The 22,789-nt window shown below is 47.1% G+C and overlaps 1 protein-coding gene and 1 long non-coding RNA gene across 2 annotated transcripts; one reads left to right on the plus strand and one right to left on the minus strand.

Moving 5' to 3' along the window:
- Positions 1-4,690: 4,690 nt before the first annotated feature.
- On the minus strand, positions 4,691-8,399 carry LOC116422824. The gene is made up of 2 exons (XR_004233358.1): positions 6,001-8,399; positions 4,691-5,133 (listed from the first exon to the last, which is right to left on the minus strand). It is a non-coding gene; the product is annotated as an uncharacterized LOC116422824 (long non-coding RNA).
- E2F2 (E2F transcription factor 2) lies at positions 5,012-21,041 on the plus strand. Its single transcript, XM_031962621.1, has 7 exons — positions 5,012-5,775; positions 11,064-11,178; positions 14,687-14,906; positions 15,354-15,512; positions 15,816-15,930; positions 16,361-16,541; positions 19,264-21,041. The coding sequence occupies exons 1-7, from the start codon at positions 5,032-5,034 to the stop codon at positions 19,506-19,508; spliced, it is 1,779 nt and encodes a 592-aa protein (XP_031818481.1). The 5' UTR covers positions 5,012-5,031; the 3' UTR covers positions 19,509-21,041.
- The last annotated feature ends 1,748 nt before the right edge of the window (positions 21,042-22,789 follow it).

Genomic DNA, 22,789 nt, shown 5'->3' on the forward strand with positions numbered 1-22,789 from the left:
CACTTAGCCCCTTCTGCCTTGCAAAAACAAAAACAAACAAACCAACCATCAAACTAATACCTATTTTTTCCCACACAAGGAAGAAATATAATTAATGTCCTTTTTCTTTTTATTGTTCTTTCTGGTGATGTTGTAGTCATTGTGCACAATGTTTTCTTGTTTCTTCTGACTGTTCATATAAATCTTCCTGTATTTCTCTAATTCTTGATATACATCTTTTCTTACAATACAATCACAGTCTATTAGATTTATGTACACCATTTGTTAGCCATCCCTCTGCTGATGGAACTGACTTTTTCAATTCTTTGCTACCACAACAAAAAGCACTCCTACTCATACACTTTGGTGCATATGAGATTTTTTTTTTTGCTTCTAATCTTCTTTGGGTCTAGACATAGCAACTAGATCACTGAGTCAAAGAGTATAGATATTTTTTTAAATAAAATTTTATTGATATTTACATTTCCTAAATAAATTCTATTGATATTTATATTTCACAACACATTTCATTGATATTTATAATCCCACCCTGTTTTAAAGAGTTATCTCATAACAACAAAAGACAGTTCATCACAACTAAATTATAGATATTATGCTCTGGATTTACTCTCCCAAAGTGAGGTGTCAGATGCAACTAAGTGGTGCAGTAATTAGAGCACAAGCCCTGAAGTCAGAAGAACTTGAGTTCAAATTCATTTTAAAAAATTATTACTAACTTAACAACTATTAACAAATACAATCATTTCAATGAAAAAGAAAAATCCTATAACATACAGTTTATTCTTTTAAGTGACTGTTAAATTTAACAGGATAGGAACATGATTGCTCTATTTTTTAAATCGTTTCTGAACTTTTAAAATTTCCTTTGCATAGAATGTTTGTGGCAGTCCTCTTTGTAGTGGTCAGAAACTGGAAACTGAGTGGATGCCCATCAATTGGAGAATGGCTGAATAAATTGTGGTATAGGAATATTATGGAATATTATTGTTCTGTAAGAAATGACCAACAGGCTGATTTCAGAAAGGCCTGGAGAGACTTACATGAACCGATGCTGAGTGAAATGAGCAGGAGCAGGAGAAAATTATATACTTCAACAACAATACTATATGATGATCAATTCTGATGGACTCTCTGATGGAAAGAACTCTAGGAGATGACTATGAACCACTACATAGAATTCCCAATCCCTCTATTTTTGTCCACCTGCATCTTTTGATTTCTTTCACAGACTAATTGTACACTATTTCAAAGTCCGATTCTTTTTGTACAGCAAAATAACTGTTTGGACATGTAGACTTATATTGTATTTAATTTATACTTTAACATATTTAACATGTATTGGTCAACCTGCCATCTGGGGAGGGGGTGGGGGGAAAGAGAGGAAAAATTGGAACAAAAGGTTTGGCAATTGTCAATGCTGTAAAATTACCCATGTATATTACTTGTAAATAAAAAGCTATAATAAATAAAATAAAATAAAATAAATGGTCAAACAAAAACAAAAAAATTAAAAAAGTAAAAGTAAAATAATTTCCTTTGCATTTTAAATTTTTTTATTTTTAATAGTATTTTATTTTTCCAAATATATGCAAAAATAGTTTTCAACATTCACCTTTGCAAATACTTGTGTTTCAAATTTTTTCTCCTTCTCTCTCCTTTCCCCTTCCCAAGACAGCAGGCAACCTTATATAGGTTAAACATGTGCAGTTCTTCTAAACATATTTCCATATTCATCATGCTGTGCAAATAAAATCAGATCGAAAGGGAAAAAACACAAGAAAGAAAAAAACAACAAGCAAAGAAGGTGAAAATATTAAGTTTTGATCCACATTCAGTCTCCATAGTTCTCTCTCTGGATATGATGGCTTTCTCCATCACAGGTCTATTGGAATTGGCCTGAATCACTTCATTATTGAAAAGAGCTAAATCCATCACAGTTAATCATCATATAACCTTGTTGTTACCGTATACAATGTTCTTTTGGTTCTGCTCACTTCACTTAGCATCGGTTCATATAAGTTTCTCCAGACCTTTCTGAAATCATCCCACTGATCATTTCTTACAGAACAATAATATTCCATTACATTCATATATAATTTATCCAGCCATGTCCCAAATGTGGGACATCCACTCAATTTCTTGCCACCACAAAAAGGGCTGCTACAAACATTTTTGTACATGTGGGTAGGACTAGGACTCCTAGTTCTCCCCGTCAGCATCGTACTGGCGCTGGAGTCAGTGTTATCCACAGAGGGGTTTGGAATTCTCTACAGCTAGCCTCCTGAGCCCCTAATACTTGTATTTCCCCTGGCAAGTGACTAACATTGGCACTTCATTTAACCCTTAACCTCAATCAGCTTTTACAAAGATATTTTCTTTGAAAATAAAACATTAAGAAAAATACAATCATTTCTTGCATACACCCCAGAAACACAGGAAGAGTGGGTTCAAATTTAACAATTTTTACAGAGCATTGATCCCACCAAGTTCTGTCATGGAGTATACATTCCAAATGACCCCTTATTGTGAATATTACTAGGCTAAATCTAGATGGTCAGTCCTTGATCTAGAGGGCAATGAAATTAAACTGTCTGCAAAAGCCAGAATGTTCTCTCCAATTTCCAGACTCCTGGAGGTTTGCTTTCCTGTATTTTCAAAACTAACAAAGTTGGAGCCTCCAGATTAATCTCTTTTTCCTAAATCAAGAGGATAAAAATAAGTCAGACACAGGACCATTATCACAAAGCCTCAAAAAGTGTGAGACCACTCTCTATACCAAATTTTTTTACAGAATGCTGTCAGTGAAAGAGTCAAACCAAGAGCAGAGATTTGATCATAAAGAATGGTCAATATCTTTGTCACTAGAGCCCAGTGCCAGCTCTATAAACAGGGGAAAAGTCTTCTCCTAGACATATAATTAGCAGATAGGAGCAAAAAATCCTTCACACTTAGGTCTCTCTAAGATATTTCATTCCCCATCATTTGGACTCTCTCAGAAGTAGCTCTTCCACATAGGAAATGTGCATCAACATAGTAAGCTGATAGACTGTGTACATATCAATCCTCATAAAATGAGCCATTATCCAACATTATCGAGAAGATAATAATAATAATAATAATCTTGAAAAAAGGGAGATGAGTTCTTCTGTTGGGACCAACCTCACTCAGTATATGATCTGCTTATTTTAAATCATCTTTTAGAAGAGTTCCAAATGGCTTTCCAAAGATCCTGGACCAGTTCATAGCTACACTGATCTGCCTGTTTTCTGCAGCCCTCCAACATAGACAATGTCCAGTTTTTGTCATCTTTGCCATTTAGGTGTATGATGAATCTTTGGATTATTTAAATTGGTATTTCCCTTAGCATTAGTGATCTGGGACAATCTTTCATAAGTCTAATAGCTTATACTTCTTTGAGAATCTGTTTATGTCCTTTGATTACATAACCCCTGGAAAATGGCTTTAAAATCTTATTATATATTTATGTTATACATTTATTTATTATATATTTATGTTAATTCTTTATATATTTTGGATAAAGAATCTTTACACCAGCCCTATGTTCTGTAAAGACTTTTTCCCTAACAAATTTCCTTTCTTATCATGGCTACATTGAACTTTCCAATTTCATGTAACAAATCCTTTGTGATCTCCTCTCTACCTTCTTTGGCTAAAAATTCACTCTCTAACCACCTGTGAAAAGCACCTGATCTCGTTCTCTTTTAATTTTGAAAGGTGTGATCTTTGGTATTCGGGGTGAATATTCATTTGATTGGGAGAGTATGGCACAGTGGAGAGACTCTTTGGAGTCAGAGGACCTGGATTCAAATCCTACTTCTAATCCTTCCCATTAGTGTGACCTTGGGAAGCTAAGTGTTAGTTACAGTGCCAGACATTAGTGTCAGGAAGATCTGAGTTCAAATTCCCCTTCTGATACTTACTGGCTGTGTGACCCTGGGCAAGCCCTCTATTTGTCTCAGTTTTCCCATCTGTAAAATGGGAATAATAATAGCATCTACATCTCACAATTATTGTGAGGATCAAATGAAAGAATATTTACAATATTACAATAATACAATATTTACCCTGGTAGAGAGTAAGAATTTCATCAATCTTAGCTTTAATTATTATTTCACCTTCTGGGGCTTCCACGTCCCTATCTATGAAAGGAGAGGGTTGATAGATAAATTTGCGCCTTCCCTTTTACCTCCAGATCTATTTTTCTGTTCTCCATTTTCCCCCGCAACTCTTGCCCAATAGGGAAGTCTTCCTCAATTAACTTCTATTTTCTAATTTATTGAATTTCTTGATTTCTCTCATTCGTGCTTATCTAGGCTGTTTCGCCGATCTGTTTTTCTGTTAATTATTTACCAAATAGGTTTGATGATTCTGGCTTCCGAAGATGATTTTGTGTCTAGAAGGGCTATTCATGTAGGGCTTAATTTTGCTGTCTGATGACTCCATCAGTCCTAGACTTTGACACGCTCAGTTGTCACCTCTAGATGGCACTCCCCCCCTCCTAGAGGCCCCTGATTGGCTCCTCTAGGACTTTAATACTCGATGCCTCTTCTGCCTGGTATTAATTAGTCCTTTGCAACATGTTTGATGCAAAACCAAATTCAGCTCCTTTTCATTCCTCACCCTACGCCAGGCGCTGCGAGATCAAAAACAAAAAAACGAAAACGTGTAATGTGGTTAACGATGCTCCTGCTACTTTATTTTTGTTTTGTCTTTATTTACATTCATAAAAAATTGGGAGGGAAGGAAAGGAAACTGTTGCAAGGGTGACCGGGGTGAGGAGGGCAAAGATGCCCTCCCCCTCCCGCATCATGCCAGGGTTCCGTCCTGCCTCACTCCACCTGCCTCCGTCATTTCCTCGGGAACCAAATCTTCCCAAACTATTGGCCCGCGAGTTCCTAAGCACCGGCAAATCCGGTCCTGAATGAAAGGCGCAGATCCTCGCCCACTAGGAGATGATGGGTGCGGTCCCTTTAAGGGAAGAACGTTCTGTTGCAATTGACTCCTGGCAGAATGTATCCTTTCCGGTGGGTGGAGCCTGTGCCTGTTGTTCTGACCAATCCGAGGGCGTTATTTTCCGCGGGAGATCCGAATTTCGCGGCACGCAGTTTGGCGCTAAAAAAAAAAAAAGGAGGAAAAAAAAGGAGTCCGGGACACAGAGAGAACGGAGGGAGGGCTGGGGCAAGTGGAGCGCGGTCGGGGACCATCTGGGCCTCTCCCGGCGGAGACGGCCTCGCAGCCCCCGAGGCACCCGGCAGGGGTCCGGACGCCGGCCATCCCCTCTGCCGGGCTGCCTGGAGGAGGCGGCGCGGGCCCCTCCTACCCTCCCCGCCCTCTCGGGGCTTGCCGCTGCCACCGGCTCGGACCCGGGCCGGCCATGCCCATCCCGTCCTAGCCCCCGCCGGGCTCCCTGGCCCAGCCTCGCGCTCTCTCCTCCCGTATCCCAACGGCTCCGGATCGTCTTCCGCAGGCCCGATGCTGAGGATCCCCAAGGGGGTCTCCCCGGCCCCGGGGGGCTCCGCCCTGGCCGGGCCGCAGAAACCTCCCCAGCCGCTGCAGATCAAGAAGGCCCTGCCGGTGGTGAGCCCGGTGTGGGCGGCCGACGTGCGCAGCCCCCCGGGGGGCCCGGTCCCGGCCAGCCACTTCACTCAGCTGTACCCCCCGGTGGTGGCCGCCGCCGCCCCGGGCAGCTGCCTGGACGCCACCCCGCAGGGGCCCGAGATCCGCGCCGGGCGCGCCTCCGCCGGCCGGCTGCCGGTAATGCGCGGGGACCCTCCCTCGCTCTTTCCTCCTTCCTCCCTCTATCCCCGGTTCCTCCTCCTGCTGCGGGAAAGGCCCCGGATCTCGGCGGCTCCGAGCTCCCCGGCTTTCTCCTCTTAGGCGGTCGAGGCTCAGTCTGTGTGTGGAAAGGGAGGACCTTAGAGAGGTTTAGGGATGAGAGGATCTAACCGAACCTGCCGCTTCCCCAGCCAAGAAACGCACTTTGTTTTGCGGGTCAGAGCCTAGCTTTCAGAGCGTCCCGTCCTGTTAGCGTGTGCGCCGGTGCAAATACGGAAACTGAGCCAAGAGAGGCTTGGCCCGAGGCCCGAGCGGTCAGGCCGCCTCCCGGCGCCCCGGGCACTTAGTGCTCCAACGTCCCCTGCTCTGGGAAGCCCGGGTTTCTCCTAGCAGGAGGGTGCCTCTTAGGGGCGCTGATTTGTCCTGCTTCTTCCCCTGGCCCACAGTGACATGCGGACCCCCTCCCAGGGAGACGCTGAGAGACTGGGCGCACTCTTTACCCTGTCGGGCCTTGGGTTTTCCTTCTGGTTGAGGGTGGGCGTGGGAGGGGACGTAATGAGCTGGAAGGCCAGTGGGTGACTCCCAGCTCCGACAAGCAAACACCTGACATAGACTGGAGAGTAGCAGAGGCAGGGGCTAAGGGAAGAAGGAGGGCCTAGCCCTGACAACCTGCTCCCACGTTCTTTGCTGGGTGGAATCCCGGCTCTGATCCCTTCGGGGGAACTTCACCCCCTGCTCCCTCATTTTAAAAAGGGTGTGACCTGGAGGTTTTCCAGGCCAAACCATTGAGTATGACTTGATTTGACCGTGTCCCGGAGCTGAATTTTTGCCAATGGATTTTTTTTGTTCTACTGGGATCTTCAGTTTAAAGAAACTTTTGGGCAGGGCTATGAAAGTCTAATTGTCTTTTTTTTTTTTTTTTTTTTTTTTTAAATCATCCTTGACAGACAGAAACCTGGTTTCAACTCCGAGCTGGGCTGAGCTTTTCCTCCAGCTTTGTAAGGACGGGTATAGTTGACCTTGAAGAATTCAAAGTCATGTTCCTGCCTTGTTGAGGCTTCTGAGAAGGGAGGATTTCAATAATAGTAATTCAGATGATCAGCCTTTTAAAAGAAGCTCTAACAAAGGGGAGACAATAAACCCTGTCCTCAGGGGTACTGAGGCAAAAGAGAGGGAAAAAACCTCTATCCTCAGGGGTACTAAGGCAAAGAGGAGGAAATAAACCCTGTCCTCAGGGATACTAAGGCAAAAGGGAGAAAAAAAAACCTCCTCTGGGGTACTAAGGCAAAGGGAAGAAAATAAACTTTGTCCTCAGGAAGCTTACGTTTTCATAGGGATAGGAACAGAACCTGAGATTTCTCCTTATAAATGGGACCTATGATTTCCCTCTATGGGGAACTTGTATTTCCCAATACAATCTGGACTTTCTCTCCAATTTAGTCTTAGTTGCTTGAATGAAAGTACTGAATGATTTCAGGATTTGTTGTGGGTTCCACAGCCAGGATGTGTCAGTGTTGGGACTAGAATCCACGATTTCCTAGTGCTCAGAGAGCCAGCTCTCTATCCAGAAGAATAAATAATAATAAACTCCAATAGCTCACATGAGAGCTACCAAATATTGTCCATGGCCTACTTCCTTTAGCCTTGACAACGCTGCTTTAGGATGCCCATTTTACAGATGGCACAAATAAAGCCCAAAGAGTTGACCTGGTTTATGTAGAGTTATGCAGTTACTTAATGGGGGCTGCCAGGGTTCAGCAAATCCTGACTTCCAAGGCTGGGTCTCTTTCATGACACTCTGCCTGCTTCAGTACTCCTTGTTTTTTCTCCTGGCACCCAGGGCCTTTATGCCCCCCATCCCAGTCACCTCTGCCTGTTGGGAGCCTCCCATTCAGGCCTTGACTGTAGATTTAGGTTCCCCTTGGAATCTGGATCTGAGCTCCAGGAGCTATTCCCTAAAGGTCTTTAACTCTAAGGTACAATAGATACTTAACGAAATTATCTGGACCATGAATATGTAGGAGTGGTGCTTTAAATTCTGTGAATCTGGTGGACATTAATGAGGTCATAGAATATGGAAGCCTGAGGGAGTCTGGGAAGCTAGTTGCGGCCCCAAGGCCCAAGCGAGATTCCGCCAGGTAGAATTAAGTGGAAGCGACTCCAGATTGGGAGAGGAGGCACCTGAGGCCAAAACCCGGCTCCGCAGCTCACCACCTGCAGGGACTTAGGGCAAACCGCTTAACCCATGGCTTCCTCCGTCTGTAAAATGGGGCTCCAGTTGGATGCTGGGTAATGCTGGCTAACTTGAGTTGTGGGATTTTAAGGTGTGTAAGAAGCGCTTTGGCTCCCAGCGCTGGGCCCGAGGTTCTAACTGGACCGGCTCATTCACTGAGACCAGAACTGGAGGCGTCAGGTTCTAGATCTGGAGGCTCAGCCTTAACTGTCTTTGAACCTTTTTGTTAATCAGAAACTCTACTGTAATGCAAATGAATGACCTCTTTTATCGGTTGGGGATGTGAAAGCCCTTCGGGGCCTCTGAGGGCCGGCATCCCTGGAACTGCCGCAGCTGCAGGGGCTGGGCCCGGGCAGCTGGGCTTTGCTGAGGTGGAGGGGCGGAGGGAGGATGGGGGGATTGCAGGGGGGGGGCTGAAAATGACCAGGGAGGGGGCTTGTTAGTGGGGGTGGGAGGGGATGGGGTTGGAGGAGCTAGGATGGGAAGGAATGGATTTGTCCATTTCTGCTCCCAGCTGTTTCTTCTCACTCACCAGGGGCTTCTAGGGCTGAGACTCCGTATTCAGAGGCAGTTAGGTAGAAATGTAGACCCCCTTCTCCTACTGTCCTTGCCTCCTGAATGCCGTCAGCTGGGTCTTCTGGGTCTAGAGCCATAGAACCAGCCGCACCCCTCTAAAGTACAAGGGGGAATCCTTGTGTCTCAGTGTTTTTATGGAGCCAGAGGAGATTGTAGTGTAGGGTTCCTAGATTCATAGGCTGTCAGGAATAGCAGGGACTTTAGAACAGGAAATGTCAAGGAGGAGAGGGCCCTTAGAACCCAGGGGGTCAGAGCTGGGAGAACCCTTAGAACCCAGGAAATCAGAGCTGGGAGGGCCCTTAGAACCCAGGAGGTCAGAGCTGGGAGGGCGCTTAGAATCCAGGAGGTCAGAGCTGGGAGGGCGCTTAGAACCTAGGAGGTCAGAGCTGGGAGGCCCTTAGAACTCAGAACTGGAAGGGCCTTTAGAACACAGGATGTCAGAGGGAGAGGGTCCTTAGAGCCCAGGAGGTCAGAGCTGGAAGGGCCCTTAGAACATGGGATGGCAGAGCTGGGAAGGTCATTAAAAATATAATTAGTCTGAGATTTCTTTTAACCTGGGATCCACAGATAGATTTTAAGGATGGTGTTTGTGAACTTGTTTTCTATTTTTTTTAACATATTTTAATGACTGAATTTTAATTAAATTTGTAGTCCTATGGTTTTTGTTTACAAACACAGAAGGGGCTTATAAACTTTACCAGCCTGCCTTAGGAGTGGGAGTCTATGACTCAAAAAAGGTTAAGGCCCCCCTGACCTTGTGCTGGAAGGTACGAAAGGTCTGGTTGTACATGCTGGCCCAAAGTCCTCTCTTTGTCCTACTGTGGAATTAGATAATTTTTCACTGCTGCATTTTGAAGATGAGAAAACTGAGACCCAGAGAAATTGGTCAAAGAACACCCTGACTTGAGTTAGTGCCAGAAGCAGGGATAGAACTAGGTCTCCTGACCCCCAAAGGGTCTGGGTTTTGCCCTTCCTGGCCCCATCCTTACCTCCTATTCTTGGACTTTGTCTCTCTCTCCTGCGCACCTTTCCTGCCTTCCCTCCTTCCTTGATTTCCTTTCCTTCCCTCCCATTCCCTTTTTAACGTCAACTTGTCCTTGTGTATCGAGTTGTTGAGAGTCTTTTGTCGGCCCGAGCATTGGGGATGAGCACCCGGGACAGAATTAGGTGCTTTTTAGTGTTAGAAGGAAAGGGGGTCTTGGAGGCAGAAGTTTGAGGCTCTGATCTGACTACTAGCTTCTACTCTCCAGGCCCATCTTGCTCATCTGTAAAATGGGTATATTTGCACACCTTTTCCTGTTGGGTTGTTACAAGTCTAGTCCTTGTAGTCCACATTAAAAACTAAATTTATATGAGGTTACTATAAATGGGGTGGGAATAAGCGTGTTTCCAGTTAGATCCACGATTTCATTGAGAGGCTGTTCTGTAACTTAAGAGTCTCCTGGGGAGAGGGGGCCCATGGGGCTTAAATTACTTATAGGAGGTCACCCAAGCCAGGAGCAAGGGCAGGGGCCGTCCTGAACCTCCACCTTCCAGGGCACCCTGTTGTTGTTTATTAATACTTATCCTCTCCCCGTGGCCCCCTCCCCCTGCCCCTCCCTGTGATTGGCTGTGGTTTCTGGGCCCCACCAGAGCAGATGTGGCTGTGGTCTGATTTCCCCAGCAGGTGTTTCCCAATCCTGGGGAGGATGGGTGGAGAGAGGAAGCAGGGCTGGGGATTCCTCAGCTGCCTATCCTGGAGGCCGGCCTGGAGGGAGGGAGGGACCCTGGGGGATCCCTTTGGGCTCCGGGGTGCCCCCCACCCCTCAGGAAGCTCAATCCCTGGGCTCTCGGTGCCCTCTGGGTGTGGGCCAGGAAGCTGGGCTAAAGGGGAGGGGCTGGGACCCTGATAAGGACCAGCTGGGAGGCTGCTCTGCAGCCCGGCCCCACCCTACCCAGCCCTACCCCGCTGGCCCCTGAAGATAGGCACAGGGCCCACTGGGTGCTGGCCCTGGCCTTCCCTAAACAATAAACCCCGGGCTCCTGCCCTTCCCCCAGCCTCGGGAATGGTGGAAAGCTAAGTAACAGTCCTGTCCCCCACCTTAAGGAAATGGTTGGGTGATGGATTATGTGGAGAGACCCTCCCCCTCCCCCAGCCCCGTGCTTGAGCCCTTCCTGGCCTTCTCTCCCCCAGGAGCAGAGGCTCCTTAGGGCAAGCCAGGAATTTTTGGCCAGATCCCCTCGGAGCCTGGAAGATAGGAGGGTCCCCCTGGAGAGTTTGATCTACTTGGTCAAGGCTAACCCTTGGGAAGCCCTGGAGGCTCCCACTGACAGAGCTCCTCCAGCACAGATTAGGAAACCGAGGCATAACTATGGCTTCAGTGTCCTGGGCCAGGAAACAGGCTGTTGAGGTTGGGGGGGTGGGGGAGATGCTGGCGCGGCTTGTATGTTCTACCGATTTCTCTCTTTCAATTTTTAGGGTTTCAAGGCCAAGAGGAAATTGGATCTGGAGGGAATGGGACGGCAGGGGCTCTCTGAATTCCGGACACCCAAGGGGAAGTGCGGCGGCGGCGAAGGCCTCCCAAGTCCCAAGAGTGAGTGTTCTGGAGCGTGACAGGAAGGGGAAAAACCAGGAGAGCAAAACGTGCTAATGAGCATTTTTCCTAAATTCCTGCTTTGGGCCTAGCTCATTGTGGTCATGGACATACAGGGTGTGAAAACCAGGAGTCCTTGTTCTTAGGTTTAGCTGAGGAGACAAAGCTTAGAATGTATAACCTGAGGGAGACCTGAGGTCATGGAATGTCAGAGCCGGGAGGGCCCTTAGAACCAGGATGTCAGAGCTGGGAGGGCCTTAGAACCCGGGAGGTCAGAGCTGGGAGGGCCCTTAGAACACAGGTCAGAGCCAGAAGGGTATACATAGTTCCTTGTGCCCTCTGAAATGACTTTTCCAAAATAATTTACATTGAGAGAAATTTTCAGCCAGGAGAGGCTATCTTACAATACAGACTGAGTTACGATTCCTTAATTGAACCACAGAGTCCCATGCCGTTTTTCCTGCACCACTCCTTTCACTCCTGTCTCAATGGAGCAGGATGGGGTCTAGTACCAGTCCCTTCAAGCAGGGACTAGAGTTACTCTTAAGTCTTCCCATATAAGAGTTACCTTTGTCTTTAAGATTAGACTGATTTAAGGTATCAGATATTGGATCTGAGTTACCTTGTCTTCAGAAATCATCCTTAACCCATTTCCCTACATATAGTTGGACGATAGTCCAACTATCGACTGCATTTCTAAAGGATTTATCCCTGGCATCTGGGGGAAAAAAACTCTGGAAAAAAATAGCAGTAGTGGCTAGCAGTGTCTACAAAGTGCTTTTAAAATTCATTTTGATCCCCACGTCAGTCCTGAGAGGTAGGTGTATTGACTATTGGCATTTTAAAGATGCAGAAACTGAGGCTGAGAAAGGTTTACTTCCTTGCTCAGGATCACAGAGTTAGTAAGTGAGTCAAGATTTCAGTTCTTTTCAGTTTTATTTTAAAAGGGAAGGTTTTAAATATGCGTACTCAGAATCATGGAATTTTCTCCACCATCCTTAGATCCTCTTCCCTCTAAAAATCTTTTGTATAGCATTCTGTGAGGGTCACCTGCCTGTGCTTAAAAACTCCACCCTCCCAGAGGTACCCCATTTCACTTTGGGATCCCCCTGGTTATCAGGAAGTCTTTGCTAATGTTGACTTAATGTCCTTGTCTCTCTCTGAGGAGTCTTCTCCCAGCCCATCCCGTCCTTTCTGCTGCTCTTCCTGAGGTGGCCCGGACCCCCAGGGCCCCACCATCCTGGCTGGCTTCCTGGATTCTCTCCAGCTTTTTGGGGTCTGAGCACTCAGACCCAGACGATGGCCAGTTGGTCTGTCTTCCAGACTCTAATCTCTCCCAGACACTCTAGGCCTGTCTTCTTCTGTCTCCCCCTAAAATGTGGATCTCTCCTCCTGTTTCATAAACTCTGCCAGCTCCCTGTTACCTCCAGCTTCAAAAGCCCTTTACGATCTTCCCAGTCTTCCCCTTATTCTCCTCATATTTTTTTATCCCATAATATTACCATCATTTACACTTCACAAAACCTAAAAATCTGTCAAAATGGTAATTAGATTCTGATTTATTTGAATTAATGCAAAGTAACATCATTGGTACTTAATAAATGCTTGTTGATTGATTGGAAGTGAAATCAGCCAGTCATTGCTGTCTCTCAAGACACTCCCATTTCCAGAAGCTGTGCGTTTTTCCTGGCTGTGCCCTGTGCCAAGGCCCTTCCTTTATATCCTCCCTGAAAACAACCTTCTAGATGAAGCTTTTTCCTGATTCCCTTCAGGACTTGTGTCTTCCCTTCGTTATTATCTCCATTTTATTCTCTATATATCCTGCTTGTGCATGGTTAATAATAACCCACTACTTATCTTTATGAATACCTCATTTAATCCTCATAAAACCCTGGGAGGAGGAAGCACTATTATCATTATTTCCATTTTGTGGATAAGGAAACTGAGGTTGAGAGGGATTAAAGTGACTTGCCCAGCTAGTAAATCAGTGAGGCTGGCCTAGAACTTGGGTCTTAAGGCTCAGATTTTATGTATTGTCACCTCTGTTAGTCTCTTAAGTTCCTGGAGAGCCAGAGACTGTTTTGTTGTCTTCATATCCTCATCCTTGGGCGGCTAGGAGCACTGATCTGGAGCCAGGAAAACTCATCTTCCCTAGTTCAGATATGGTCTCGGATGCTTAGCTGGGTGACCTTGGACAAGTCACTTTACCTTGTTTGTCTTAGTTTCCTCATCTGTAAAATGAGCTGGAGAAGGAAATGGCAAACTGCTCCAGTGTCTTTGCCAAGAAAACCCCGAATGGGGTCACAGAGTCAGATGTGACTGAATGGGAATAATAAATATCCTCAGTCCTTAGCAGAGTGCCTGGAATCTAGTGCATAGTGAATAAACTCTTGTTGACTTGACAGATCCAGAAGAACCCTAGTCAGAGCACAGAGACAGATAGTATTGCCTCCCTCTTTCTGGAAACTAGAATGCAGTGGTAGCTGCTGAATCATAGCTCAGTTTGTATTCCACTAGAACCTCCAGATCTTTTCCAGAACAACTGCTGTCTGATTATGGCTCTCCCCATCCTGTACTTGTGAAAGTGATTTGTAGAATCTATATTTGTTTCTCTATAAATTAGGGATGATATTGATCCCTCAGTCATTGTGAAGCAAGCATTTTGTAAAACTTAAAATGGGAATTCGAATAAGATTTATTTCAGTTGATGCAAAATGACATCTTAATGAATGTTTATTAACTGATTAGTCAGTCAGCAGCTGCTATATAATAGCAGGCCCCATGCTAAGCCCTAGGGAGAAGATAAAAGGCAGAAGCTAGATCTGCCCTTGAGAAGCTCCCATTCTAATAGGGGAAACAACTGTGTGTGAACAAGGTACAGAAAGGAAAGGATGGAACTTGTCTAGGAATGGGGGCAGTAGAATTAAGGGGGATGGGAAAGAAAAAAAGTCAGAAAAACAAAAAATGATTACAGTGCTGCAAGGGAAAAGAACAAAAAAATAGGAAAAAATAAAATGATTACAATGCTGCAAGGGAAAAGAACAAAAAAAATTAGGAAAATATAAAATGATTACAATGCTGTAAGTGAAAAGAACGGAAAAAGAAGATTGAGTCTAGTACCTGTTCCTTTTTTTTACAGAGGGAGAACATTGAGTTAGGAACACTACATCAGTTACTTTTTTTTCTTTAATCTTCATTATATAAAGGCATAGATTTTGACAAGGGAAGTGCAACTATTTGAAAACAAAGATTTTTTTTTTTAATCAAGAAAGAGGGAGTGAGCATTTTGTGCTTTACAGCTATTATCTACTTTGATCCTCACAACTACTCTAGGAGGTTGGTGCTCCCCATTTTACAGATAAGGAAACTGAGGCAGACAGAGGGTAAGTGATTTCCCCAGCATCACACAGCTAGGAAGTGATTGGGTAGGGATTTTAATAAAATTTTTTAAAAGAAAATCTAGGATTCCCAGAGCCAGGTCTTTGACTTTTTTTCCTCTTCTCGTCAGCCCCCAAATCGCCAGGTGAGAAAACTAGGTATGACACGTCTCTGGGCCTGCTCACCAAGAAGTTCATTTACCTGCTGAGTGAGTCAGAGGATGGAGTCTTGGACCTGAACTGGGCCGCCGAGGTTCTGGAAGTCCAAAAACGGCGCATCTACGACATCACCAACGTGCTGGAGGGGATCCAGCTCATACGGAAGAAAGCCAAGAACAACATCCAATGGGTGTAAGTGGAAGGCAGGCCTGGGGGGGCCCCGAGGAGGACGATGGGCCACCCTGGCTCAGGGAGGTGTGGGGGACCCAGACCCCTCCTCCAGGAGCTGAGCTGGGGGTGGGAGGCCCAGATGCTGATGGATGACCCTCAGAATCCCAGCCCCTTTATGAGGGACCCCCTAACATCTAATACTCCTCCCAGAGTTTTCTGATACCCAGAATCCCAAGGTGTTCTGAGGTGTAAGCTCACCGAGGCCAGGGGCTGTTTTATTCGTTACGTCCCTGGCACGTAGCAGGTGACTGTGACTCGCTTCATCGAGTGATTTTTGCTCGCTCAAACATTAAGCCTGAGTCTGAACTGAGCCAAGCGCGACAGCCAGCCCTCTGCCGCTCCCCGGCCTTCTGGTTCCAGGCCTGCCGAGGAATTAAGAGTGAGGGCGTGGGTCCTCTCTATTCCCAGAGGCAGGGGAATGTTTGAAGACCCCGCTGGGGCCGGGAAGCAGCAGACCCTGGGGCAAGAGCTGAAGGAACTGAGCAACACCGAAAGGACCTTGGACCAACTGATTCAGAACTGCACCTTGGACCTGAAGAACCTGACAGAAGATGAGACCAACCAGAGATATCCTTTGGAGGAGGGGGCCTGGGACATGGGGGGAAGGCGGGCAAAGGGGCTCCTCCTGGGAGTGAGAGTGATCCCATCCATGGGCAAGGTCCAGGGGCCTCTCAAATTTCCTTAGGAGGTTACACCAGTAGAGAAGAAATGGACAGAGAAATGTGAGCAAGGTGTGGGGTTGTGCTGAGAGGTAAATGCCTGGGTTAATCCAGTCCTTGTCAAAGGGTAATGGGGGAAGGGGCTTGAAAATCAGATTAAGGAGCTTGGACCTGACAACACTTCTGTTTCCCTTAACCCTTTGGTTTCCACATTGGCCTATGTAACCTACCAGGACATTCGAGCTATAGGGAACTTCAAGGACCAGACGGTGATTGTGGTCAAAGCCCCTCCCGAGACTCGCCTAGAAGTCCCAGACCTGAGGGAGGTGAGGGGACATTGGACTGTTTTATTGGGAACCCGGGATCTAGGAAGTTCTAACCCCAAGGGACCAGCCAGGGTGCACGGATGCACTGGGGTCACCAGCAGACCAGGGAACTCTGATGGAACCTGAGAACATCCCAGGAACAAACCTGACGGAATGGAATATCAGACCTGAGGCCTCAGAAAGTAGAAGGATAGTGGTGAATGGGGCATTAACTTAAATGTCAGCTGGGAGGGCCCTTAGAACCCAAGATGTCAGAGCCGCGAGGGCCCTTAGAACCTAGGATATCAGAGTGGGGAGGACCCTTAGAACCCAGGAGGTCAGAGCTGGGAGGGCCCCTAGAACCCAGGAGGTCAGAGCTGGGAGGGCCCTTAGAACCCAGAATGCCCTCACAGTTCCCCCCAAACCTGTCCTGATGTCTCTCATCTTGCAGGAGAACTTGCAGATTTATCTGAAGAGCACCAACGGACCCATTGAGGTGTACCTGTGTCCAGAAGAAAATCTAGAGGCCAGCATCCCCTCCCAGGAGGCTCCTCCCTGTGGCTCAGGTCCGTTCACTGGCCTGCCCGGCAGCCCTGGCAGCTCTGGTGGCCTGGATTTCATTGTACCCCCAGGTAGGTGCTGGGTCAGAATTGTGGTCTCTTTCTTCTCATTTTGGGAAGAGAAGAGGACAGGTGTCCATTACCCCAGCCTGGGACTGCAACCCCTTAAAACTCCACAAAAAGTTCCTTTAACTCAGATTATCTTTAATTTTACTGGGACAGTGATCATCAAAGAGGATTCATTGATTGTGTACTTTGTGTAGGGCATTGCTAGTCCCAAAAGGGGATGTGGAGAAGCTTAGTCTGAGAGCAGTAACTGAATCAGAGTCAGTGGGAAGTCTTGAGCATAGAAGGCCCTTAGAACACAACATGTCAGAATTGGGAGGGCCCTTAGAACATGGGATATCAGAGTCTCTAGTGCTCCCTCTTCATGATGATAAAGAGGACTGAAACTAAGAATAAGTGAGTTATCCTAGATCATTCAGCTCCTTGGTGATGGAGCCAATCCATGGACCCTAACTCAGTGGGCCTTGTACCCACACTGCCTCTTCTATACATGGAAAGATAATTTGTTTTGCCTGTTTATTGGAATGAGCCCTCTGTCTATTACATAGACAATAATTCTATCTATACATATATAAATACATATATATATATATACATACTTAAACATATATAGATAACTAGAATTTGTCTAGCACTTTAAAGTTTATAGATGGGAGCTCCCCTTTATTCCCTATGGTGCCATTTCCCAGTCTCCATACCCTTTCAGAAAATGAGAGCTATGGGAGTGTCAAGGCAGGATGGAGGAGGTGGGATTTGAAAATAATCTTGAAAACATTTGAATTTTTCCCTGCTTCCTCCTTCCATGTGCTCTTGGGGCCTTGTACAGGTGGGTCTGTACAGGTGGAGAGGGGCAGGGAGTGTGTCCTATGCCTATGTAGGGAGCCCCTTCTCCCCACTGACGGTTATCTCCAATGATAATCCTATGAAACAAAGTCACAGCCCCCAGGCCTTGATACTGGTGTGCTGATAGCATCAGAATATGAGTCAGACTTGATGGCTCCTAATGGGCTTTCACATCCATTATCTCATTAACTCCTCGAAACCCATTTTGGGGGAGGTAGGTCAGGTCAGAATTATTATCCTCCTTCTACAGACCGGGGTCCACTTACCCCACATCCTACTCAAGGCCCAGAATGCCCTGTAAAGCTTGGGGGGCCCATGCCCGTTCTCTTGCTTCATTCCCCTGGTCCAGCCCAGGTCCTGTCTTCCTTGGCCCAGGTCCCTCCTTGCTCTCCCTCCTCGTCCTCCTGTACTTTAGCTAGGACGGGGAGGAGCCTTTAGTTCCCGAGCTCCCTGTTGGGAGAAGGGGGAGCCCTCTGAGTTTGGGCCAGAAGGTGATGCTGCCTGAGCCCGGGAATGACGAGGAGAGCTCAGTTTAGGGCTGGCTTGAGTGAGTACCAAGCCTACTCCTCTCCCTAAATCTTTCTTTCTTTCGTGACGGCCGTTCTGCCATTAGAAAGTCATGCCTTTGGAAAGTAAAGCCATTTTACTCCAGAATCTCCTTTATTTTAAAAAGTAAACCTTTATTAGCGTGCAACTTGAGGAGAATTTGTTTATTCTAAGAATGGAGGGGAAATCCTTTCTAATTTTTTTTGAAATCCCAAGGATACCAGTATGTCAAGTAGTGCATGTCAGTTGTCTCCTGGATCAGGGCCTGGCCTCCTCAGCGTATGGGGAGAGACAGCTTTTTATACATTAAAAGAAAACCAGAGGCCATAGACCAGCATGCAGGATTAGGCCATCTGCTTCCTAATTGGAAGAAAGATTCGGGCCTTTCTGAGTTGGGGAGGGGGAGGAGCCAACAGGTACAACTGCCTGAAGTCACAAAAAGGTGTCCTGCACCCCTCAAGTGTCAAAGGAACAAGGAGGCAGTAACGGGGGGGGGGGTTGGAGAAGCCTCCGTTTTTGTCCTTGTCAAGGTCCTTGGGGTGTTGGGTCCTTTCCCAAAGTTCCCTTTGTTTATCCACATACAAAGGCAGGCCATGAGATACAACAGAGAACTGTGGACCCCCCCTTTTCCCTCCCCGGTTAGGGATGTGCGACAACGGGAGCTCTGTGGCAGCACAGTGCGCAGAACAATTCAAATAGGACCTCAGATCTTTGGTAGCACAGAGAGCTCTTGGGCCAGTCCCTTTTCCCTCGTTTTCCTCAGTTTTTTCAAGTATAAAATGAGGGAATCAAGTGAGATCCTATTTGCAAACCACTTAGCACGCTGAATGTATATATTTATTAGCCTTTCCCCAGGAAAGTAACTATTTTTCCCAGGCCTTAATTTAACAAATGATGTTTGATGGCTTAACTTCCCCATCTGTAACATGAAGAGGTTCTGGGGATGGGGGTTAAGATCACTGAATCTCAGAGCTAGAATGTTATCTGAGATACATGGATAACTCCTTACCCTCCCCCCACCCACACACAGTGGCTTGGAGACCTCCAGGCATGGGGAGCTCACAGCCTGATGATGTTTGGACAAAGTGCTATCTGTTAATTTGGGAAGATCACTGCCTTTGTAGTTATTCTGTGAGACACTCAAACCTGTCTTCCTTGGTTTCTTTATTTGTAAAATTTAGGAGTTAATCTCATTACTCTCTGGGGCCCTTTCTGGGTCTGGGATAATGGGATTTCACCTTGTGAAGTCCCTTCTGGGCCTGGCCATCATGGATGCTGTAGGTAGGGGGACCCAGCCCTTTTTGGGGTGGGAGTACAACCGATTGGTCTCTCTCCTTAGCTGTGGCTCTGAAGTCCCAGCCGTCCCAGGCCCTGCTGGAGGTGAACGAGGGCCTCCTGGACCTGCCTCACCCACTCCTGCAGCAGACTGAGGACCAGCTCCTGTCCTCGTCCCTGAGCGGCTCGCCTCTGGTCAACTTCTCCCCACCCCTGGATGAGGAGGACTACCTGTGGGGCCTGGATAGCGGGGAGGGCGTCAGCGACCTCTTTGAGTCCTACGACCTCGGGGATCTCCTGAGGAACTAAGCAGCCTCAGCTCTCCACCTCTGCATCAGCACCGGGCACTCGGAGCGGCCGTTATGGGCCTGGGGAGGGTGGAAGTCGGGGCCTAGGGAGTGTCCTTCCCCTTAGGCCTCTCTGGCTCCCCAGTACCCTCTGCTTTTCCTTCCCTTCCTCAAGGAGTCAGACTCCAGGAGCAGCAAATTTGGGGTGGCAGCTGTTTATGGGATTGTATTTGGGCATTCCCTTCCCTCCATGTCCCCAAGCTAAGGACTGCTCCTTCTGATCCCCATCCCTGATCAATTCCCAGGTAACACTTCTCCCTGGCTCACAGACCAGGCTGAGGGGCTCCTTCCTAGGGAGAACCCACTTCTCAGAGGGGTTTAGACCCAAGTTAATGGTGCTTTGATGTGCCTCAAGGCTTTGGAGCCTACGATGCACTTATAGTATTTATTTGGGATTTTCAGGTTTGAATTGCTTCAATGTTTTGCCCAGATTCCCTGCCATTGGTTCAGCAGGGAAACTCAAATGTTTTCCTGGGGTTTTTTGTTTTTGTTTTTTAAAGAAAGATATACTTTCCTTAATGTGGCTAGTCCCCTGCCTCCATTCCCCAACCCCCAAGTCAACTAGGTTCTAGAAGTCTGTCTGACCTTCCTGGAAAGCTTCCTCAGTCCTAGTGGGGAAGGCTCTGTGTGTGTGTGTGTGTGTGTGTGTGTACAGGCCAGGACCCTCTCGGCAGCTGAAGGGATCTTGCTTCTCTTGGTACGTGGGGCCTGCCTGATTTCCACGGCCTGATGGGAGCTGTTCCCTGCCGTGGAAAGACGGCAGCTCTCTGGTCCCCACCAGTCAAGCTCCGAGTCCAGGAGACCTGCCCTCTCTTGCCACTGACTGTCCAGGCCCCTGGTGGAGGTGGCCTGTGACGTGATCGATGGGAGGGTGACTGGTGCTCCCTCCCCAGAAGCACTTAGAAGCTGTAGGAGATGTGCAGGGGATACCCACCCCGTCTGCAGGTCCCTGTTGGCTGGGATAGATTGGGGTACATCCCTTTATTCCCTCCTTAGCAGCCATCTTCCCCTCCCCTCCTATCTCCTCTCCCAAGCCTCTTTTCTCCTCTTCGGTCTGATCCTTTCTGACACAATAGCACTACCTGGAGAGGAAAGAAAGAAATGGTACTACCCATTAGGAGACTCCAGTTCACCCCCGACCCCTTAACGACCACCCTTGTGAGAAACTGCTCACGTCCCTCAGCTTAGTTCTGCCTGCCACAAGGTGCCCCCCTGGTGACAGGAGTGATGCTGACATTCGGTGCTCCTTGGTGACTGCCTATGATTCTGTCCCCCGGGGCTCTGAAACAACTCTTCCCTTCACCCTCCATCGGCCACTGGGGGCTGCCCGCAGGTTCGGTCCTTTGGTTTACTGGCAAAACTGTGGTTGGGGGGGGGGGGTAGGTGAGAGTGGACCTAAGCCCTCGTGGCACTGGGCTGGGAAGCACTTTGTATTTTTGTTTGAATTGAAATTTGTGGCATTAAATGGGTTTGCAATGTGAAATTAACACGGTCACTACTTGAGTGCATTTTCTTGGCAGTGTTAGGGCTGGGGATGGGGCCATGGAAGGGGCCATGGACGCCCCTGGGAGCCCCAGGGACGGGCTCAGAGGGAGATGGGGGTTGATGCTGCCGTGCTTTCCCCTGACTTGGCTTGTCCCATATTGGAAAACAGAAAGGCTAGTCTGTCTGTCTGTCTGTCTGTCTGTCTCTTTTTCCCTTCTTTCTCTCTGTCCTTTCTTTCCTCTTTTTTTCCCTCCTTCTCTCTGTCTGTCTCTGTTTCTCTTTCCCTCCTCTCTTTTTCTCTCTCTTTTTCCCTTCTTTCTCTCTGTCCTTTCTTCCCTCTCTTTTTTCCCTCCTTCTCTCTGTCTTTGTCTCTGTTTCTCTCTCTCTCTCTCTCTCTCTCTCTCTCTCTCTCTCTCTCTCTCTCCCCATTCTTTCTGTCCTTCCTTCCCTCTCTTTTTTCCCTCCTTCTCTCTGTCTTTCTTTCTCTTTGTCTCTCTCTTTCTCTTTGTGTCTTTTTTCTTTCTGTCTGTCTCGCTTGTCTTTCTGTCTCTTCTTTCTTTCTCCTCTGAATGTCTATCTTTAAGTTTCTGTTTCTGTCTTCCTCTTTGTCTCTCTCCGTCTCTGTTTCTGTCTCTCTGTGTCTCCGTCTTCTTTCTCTCCATCTCCTTTCTGTCTTTATCTCTGTCTGTGTGTCTCTGTCTCTCTCTTTCTCTCTTTCTGTCTCTCTCCCTTTCTTCCCCCCCTTCCTCTTTTTGCTCCCTTACGTTAGTAAAGGAAAAAACCCATGTTGGTGTAAAATGCACGGCCAAGGATAGCCTTTTGAATCTTCAATTCTAGAGTTTATGGGTATAATATTAATCCCCATATAGATGGGGAGGAGGTAGAGTCTTAGAGCACTGTGTACTTGCAGAGCTCTTTATCCACATACACGAATGTGCATACATAGATATCACACATGCACACCTGACCATCTTAAAGGCCAGTCGTTTTTATAAAGATGAAGGTCAAGCTCCAGCAGCCCCAAGGTGCCTTTTGTCTCTTAGACTCTGATAGTGAATTTCTGAGTTGGGGTTAAGCGATGTGCTCAGGGTTGTACCCACCGCTAGGATATTTTAGGGGTCTAAAGAGTCTACGTTTGGACTCTGGTCCTCCGGACTCCAGAGCTGGAGCTCGATCCACTGCCCCATCTAGCTACCCCTAGGTTTTTAATTAGAGTTTCACATTTAACCCCAGAGTTGCAACATGGACATGTGTCTATTTCCTCTTCTGAGCTTCCTGCTGCTCATTTGTGAGTATTTTTTAAGTGATTCATTGTTGTTGTTCTTTGGTATCATTCTAGCTCCTACCACTAGTCTTCCCAATGTAATAAAGGTCCTCCCTTGTAACAAACGAGTACAATTCAGCAAAGCAAGCCCCTGGCTTGGCTGGGTCTGAAGGTGGAGGTCCCCTTTGCAAGTCTGTCGGGAGTGTTTGCATCCAGCTACCATAAGCATACCATTCTCCTCTGAATATCTCTATCTTTCTGTTTCTGTTTCTGTCTTTTTCTGTCTTTCCTCTCTCTCTGGCTCTGTCTTTTCTCTCTCTGGCTCTCTGGCTCTCTGTGTCTCCATCTTCTTTCTCTCTGTCTCCTTTCTGTCTCTGTCTCTGTCTCCATAAGATCCCTCCTGCCTCCCCATGCCCTGAACCTTCTCCCAGGCCCATTGACCTCAGAACCTCATCAGGAAGGTCTATCAGTTTGGGTGTTTTGTTTGTTTGTTT

This window comes from Sarcophilus harrisii, chromosome 3, assembly GCF_902635505.1.
Source record: "Sarcophilus harrisii chromosome 3, mSarHar1.11, whole genome shotgun sequence".
Lineage (NCBI taxonomy): Eukaryota > Metazoa > Chordata > Mammalia > Dasyuromorphia > Dasyuridae > Sarcophilus > Sarcophilus harrisii.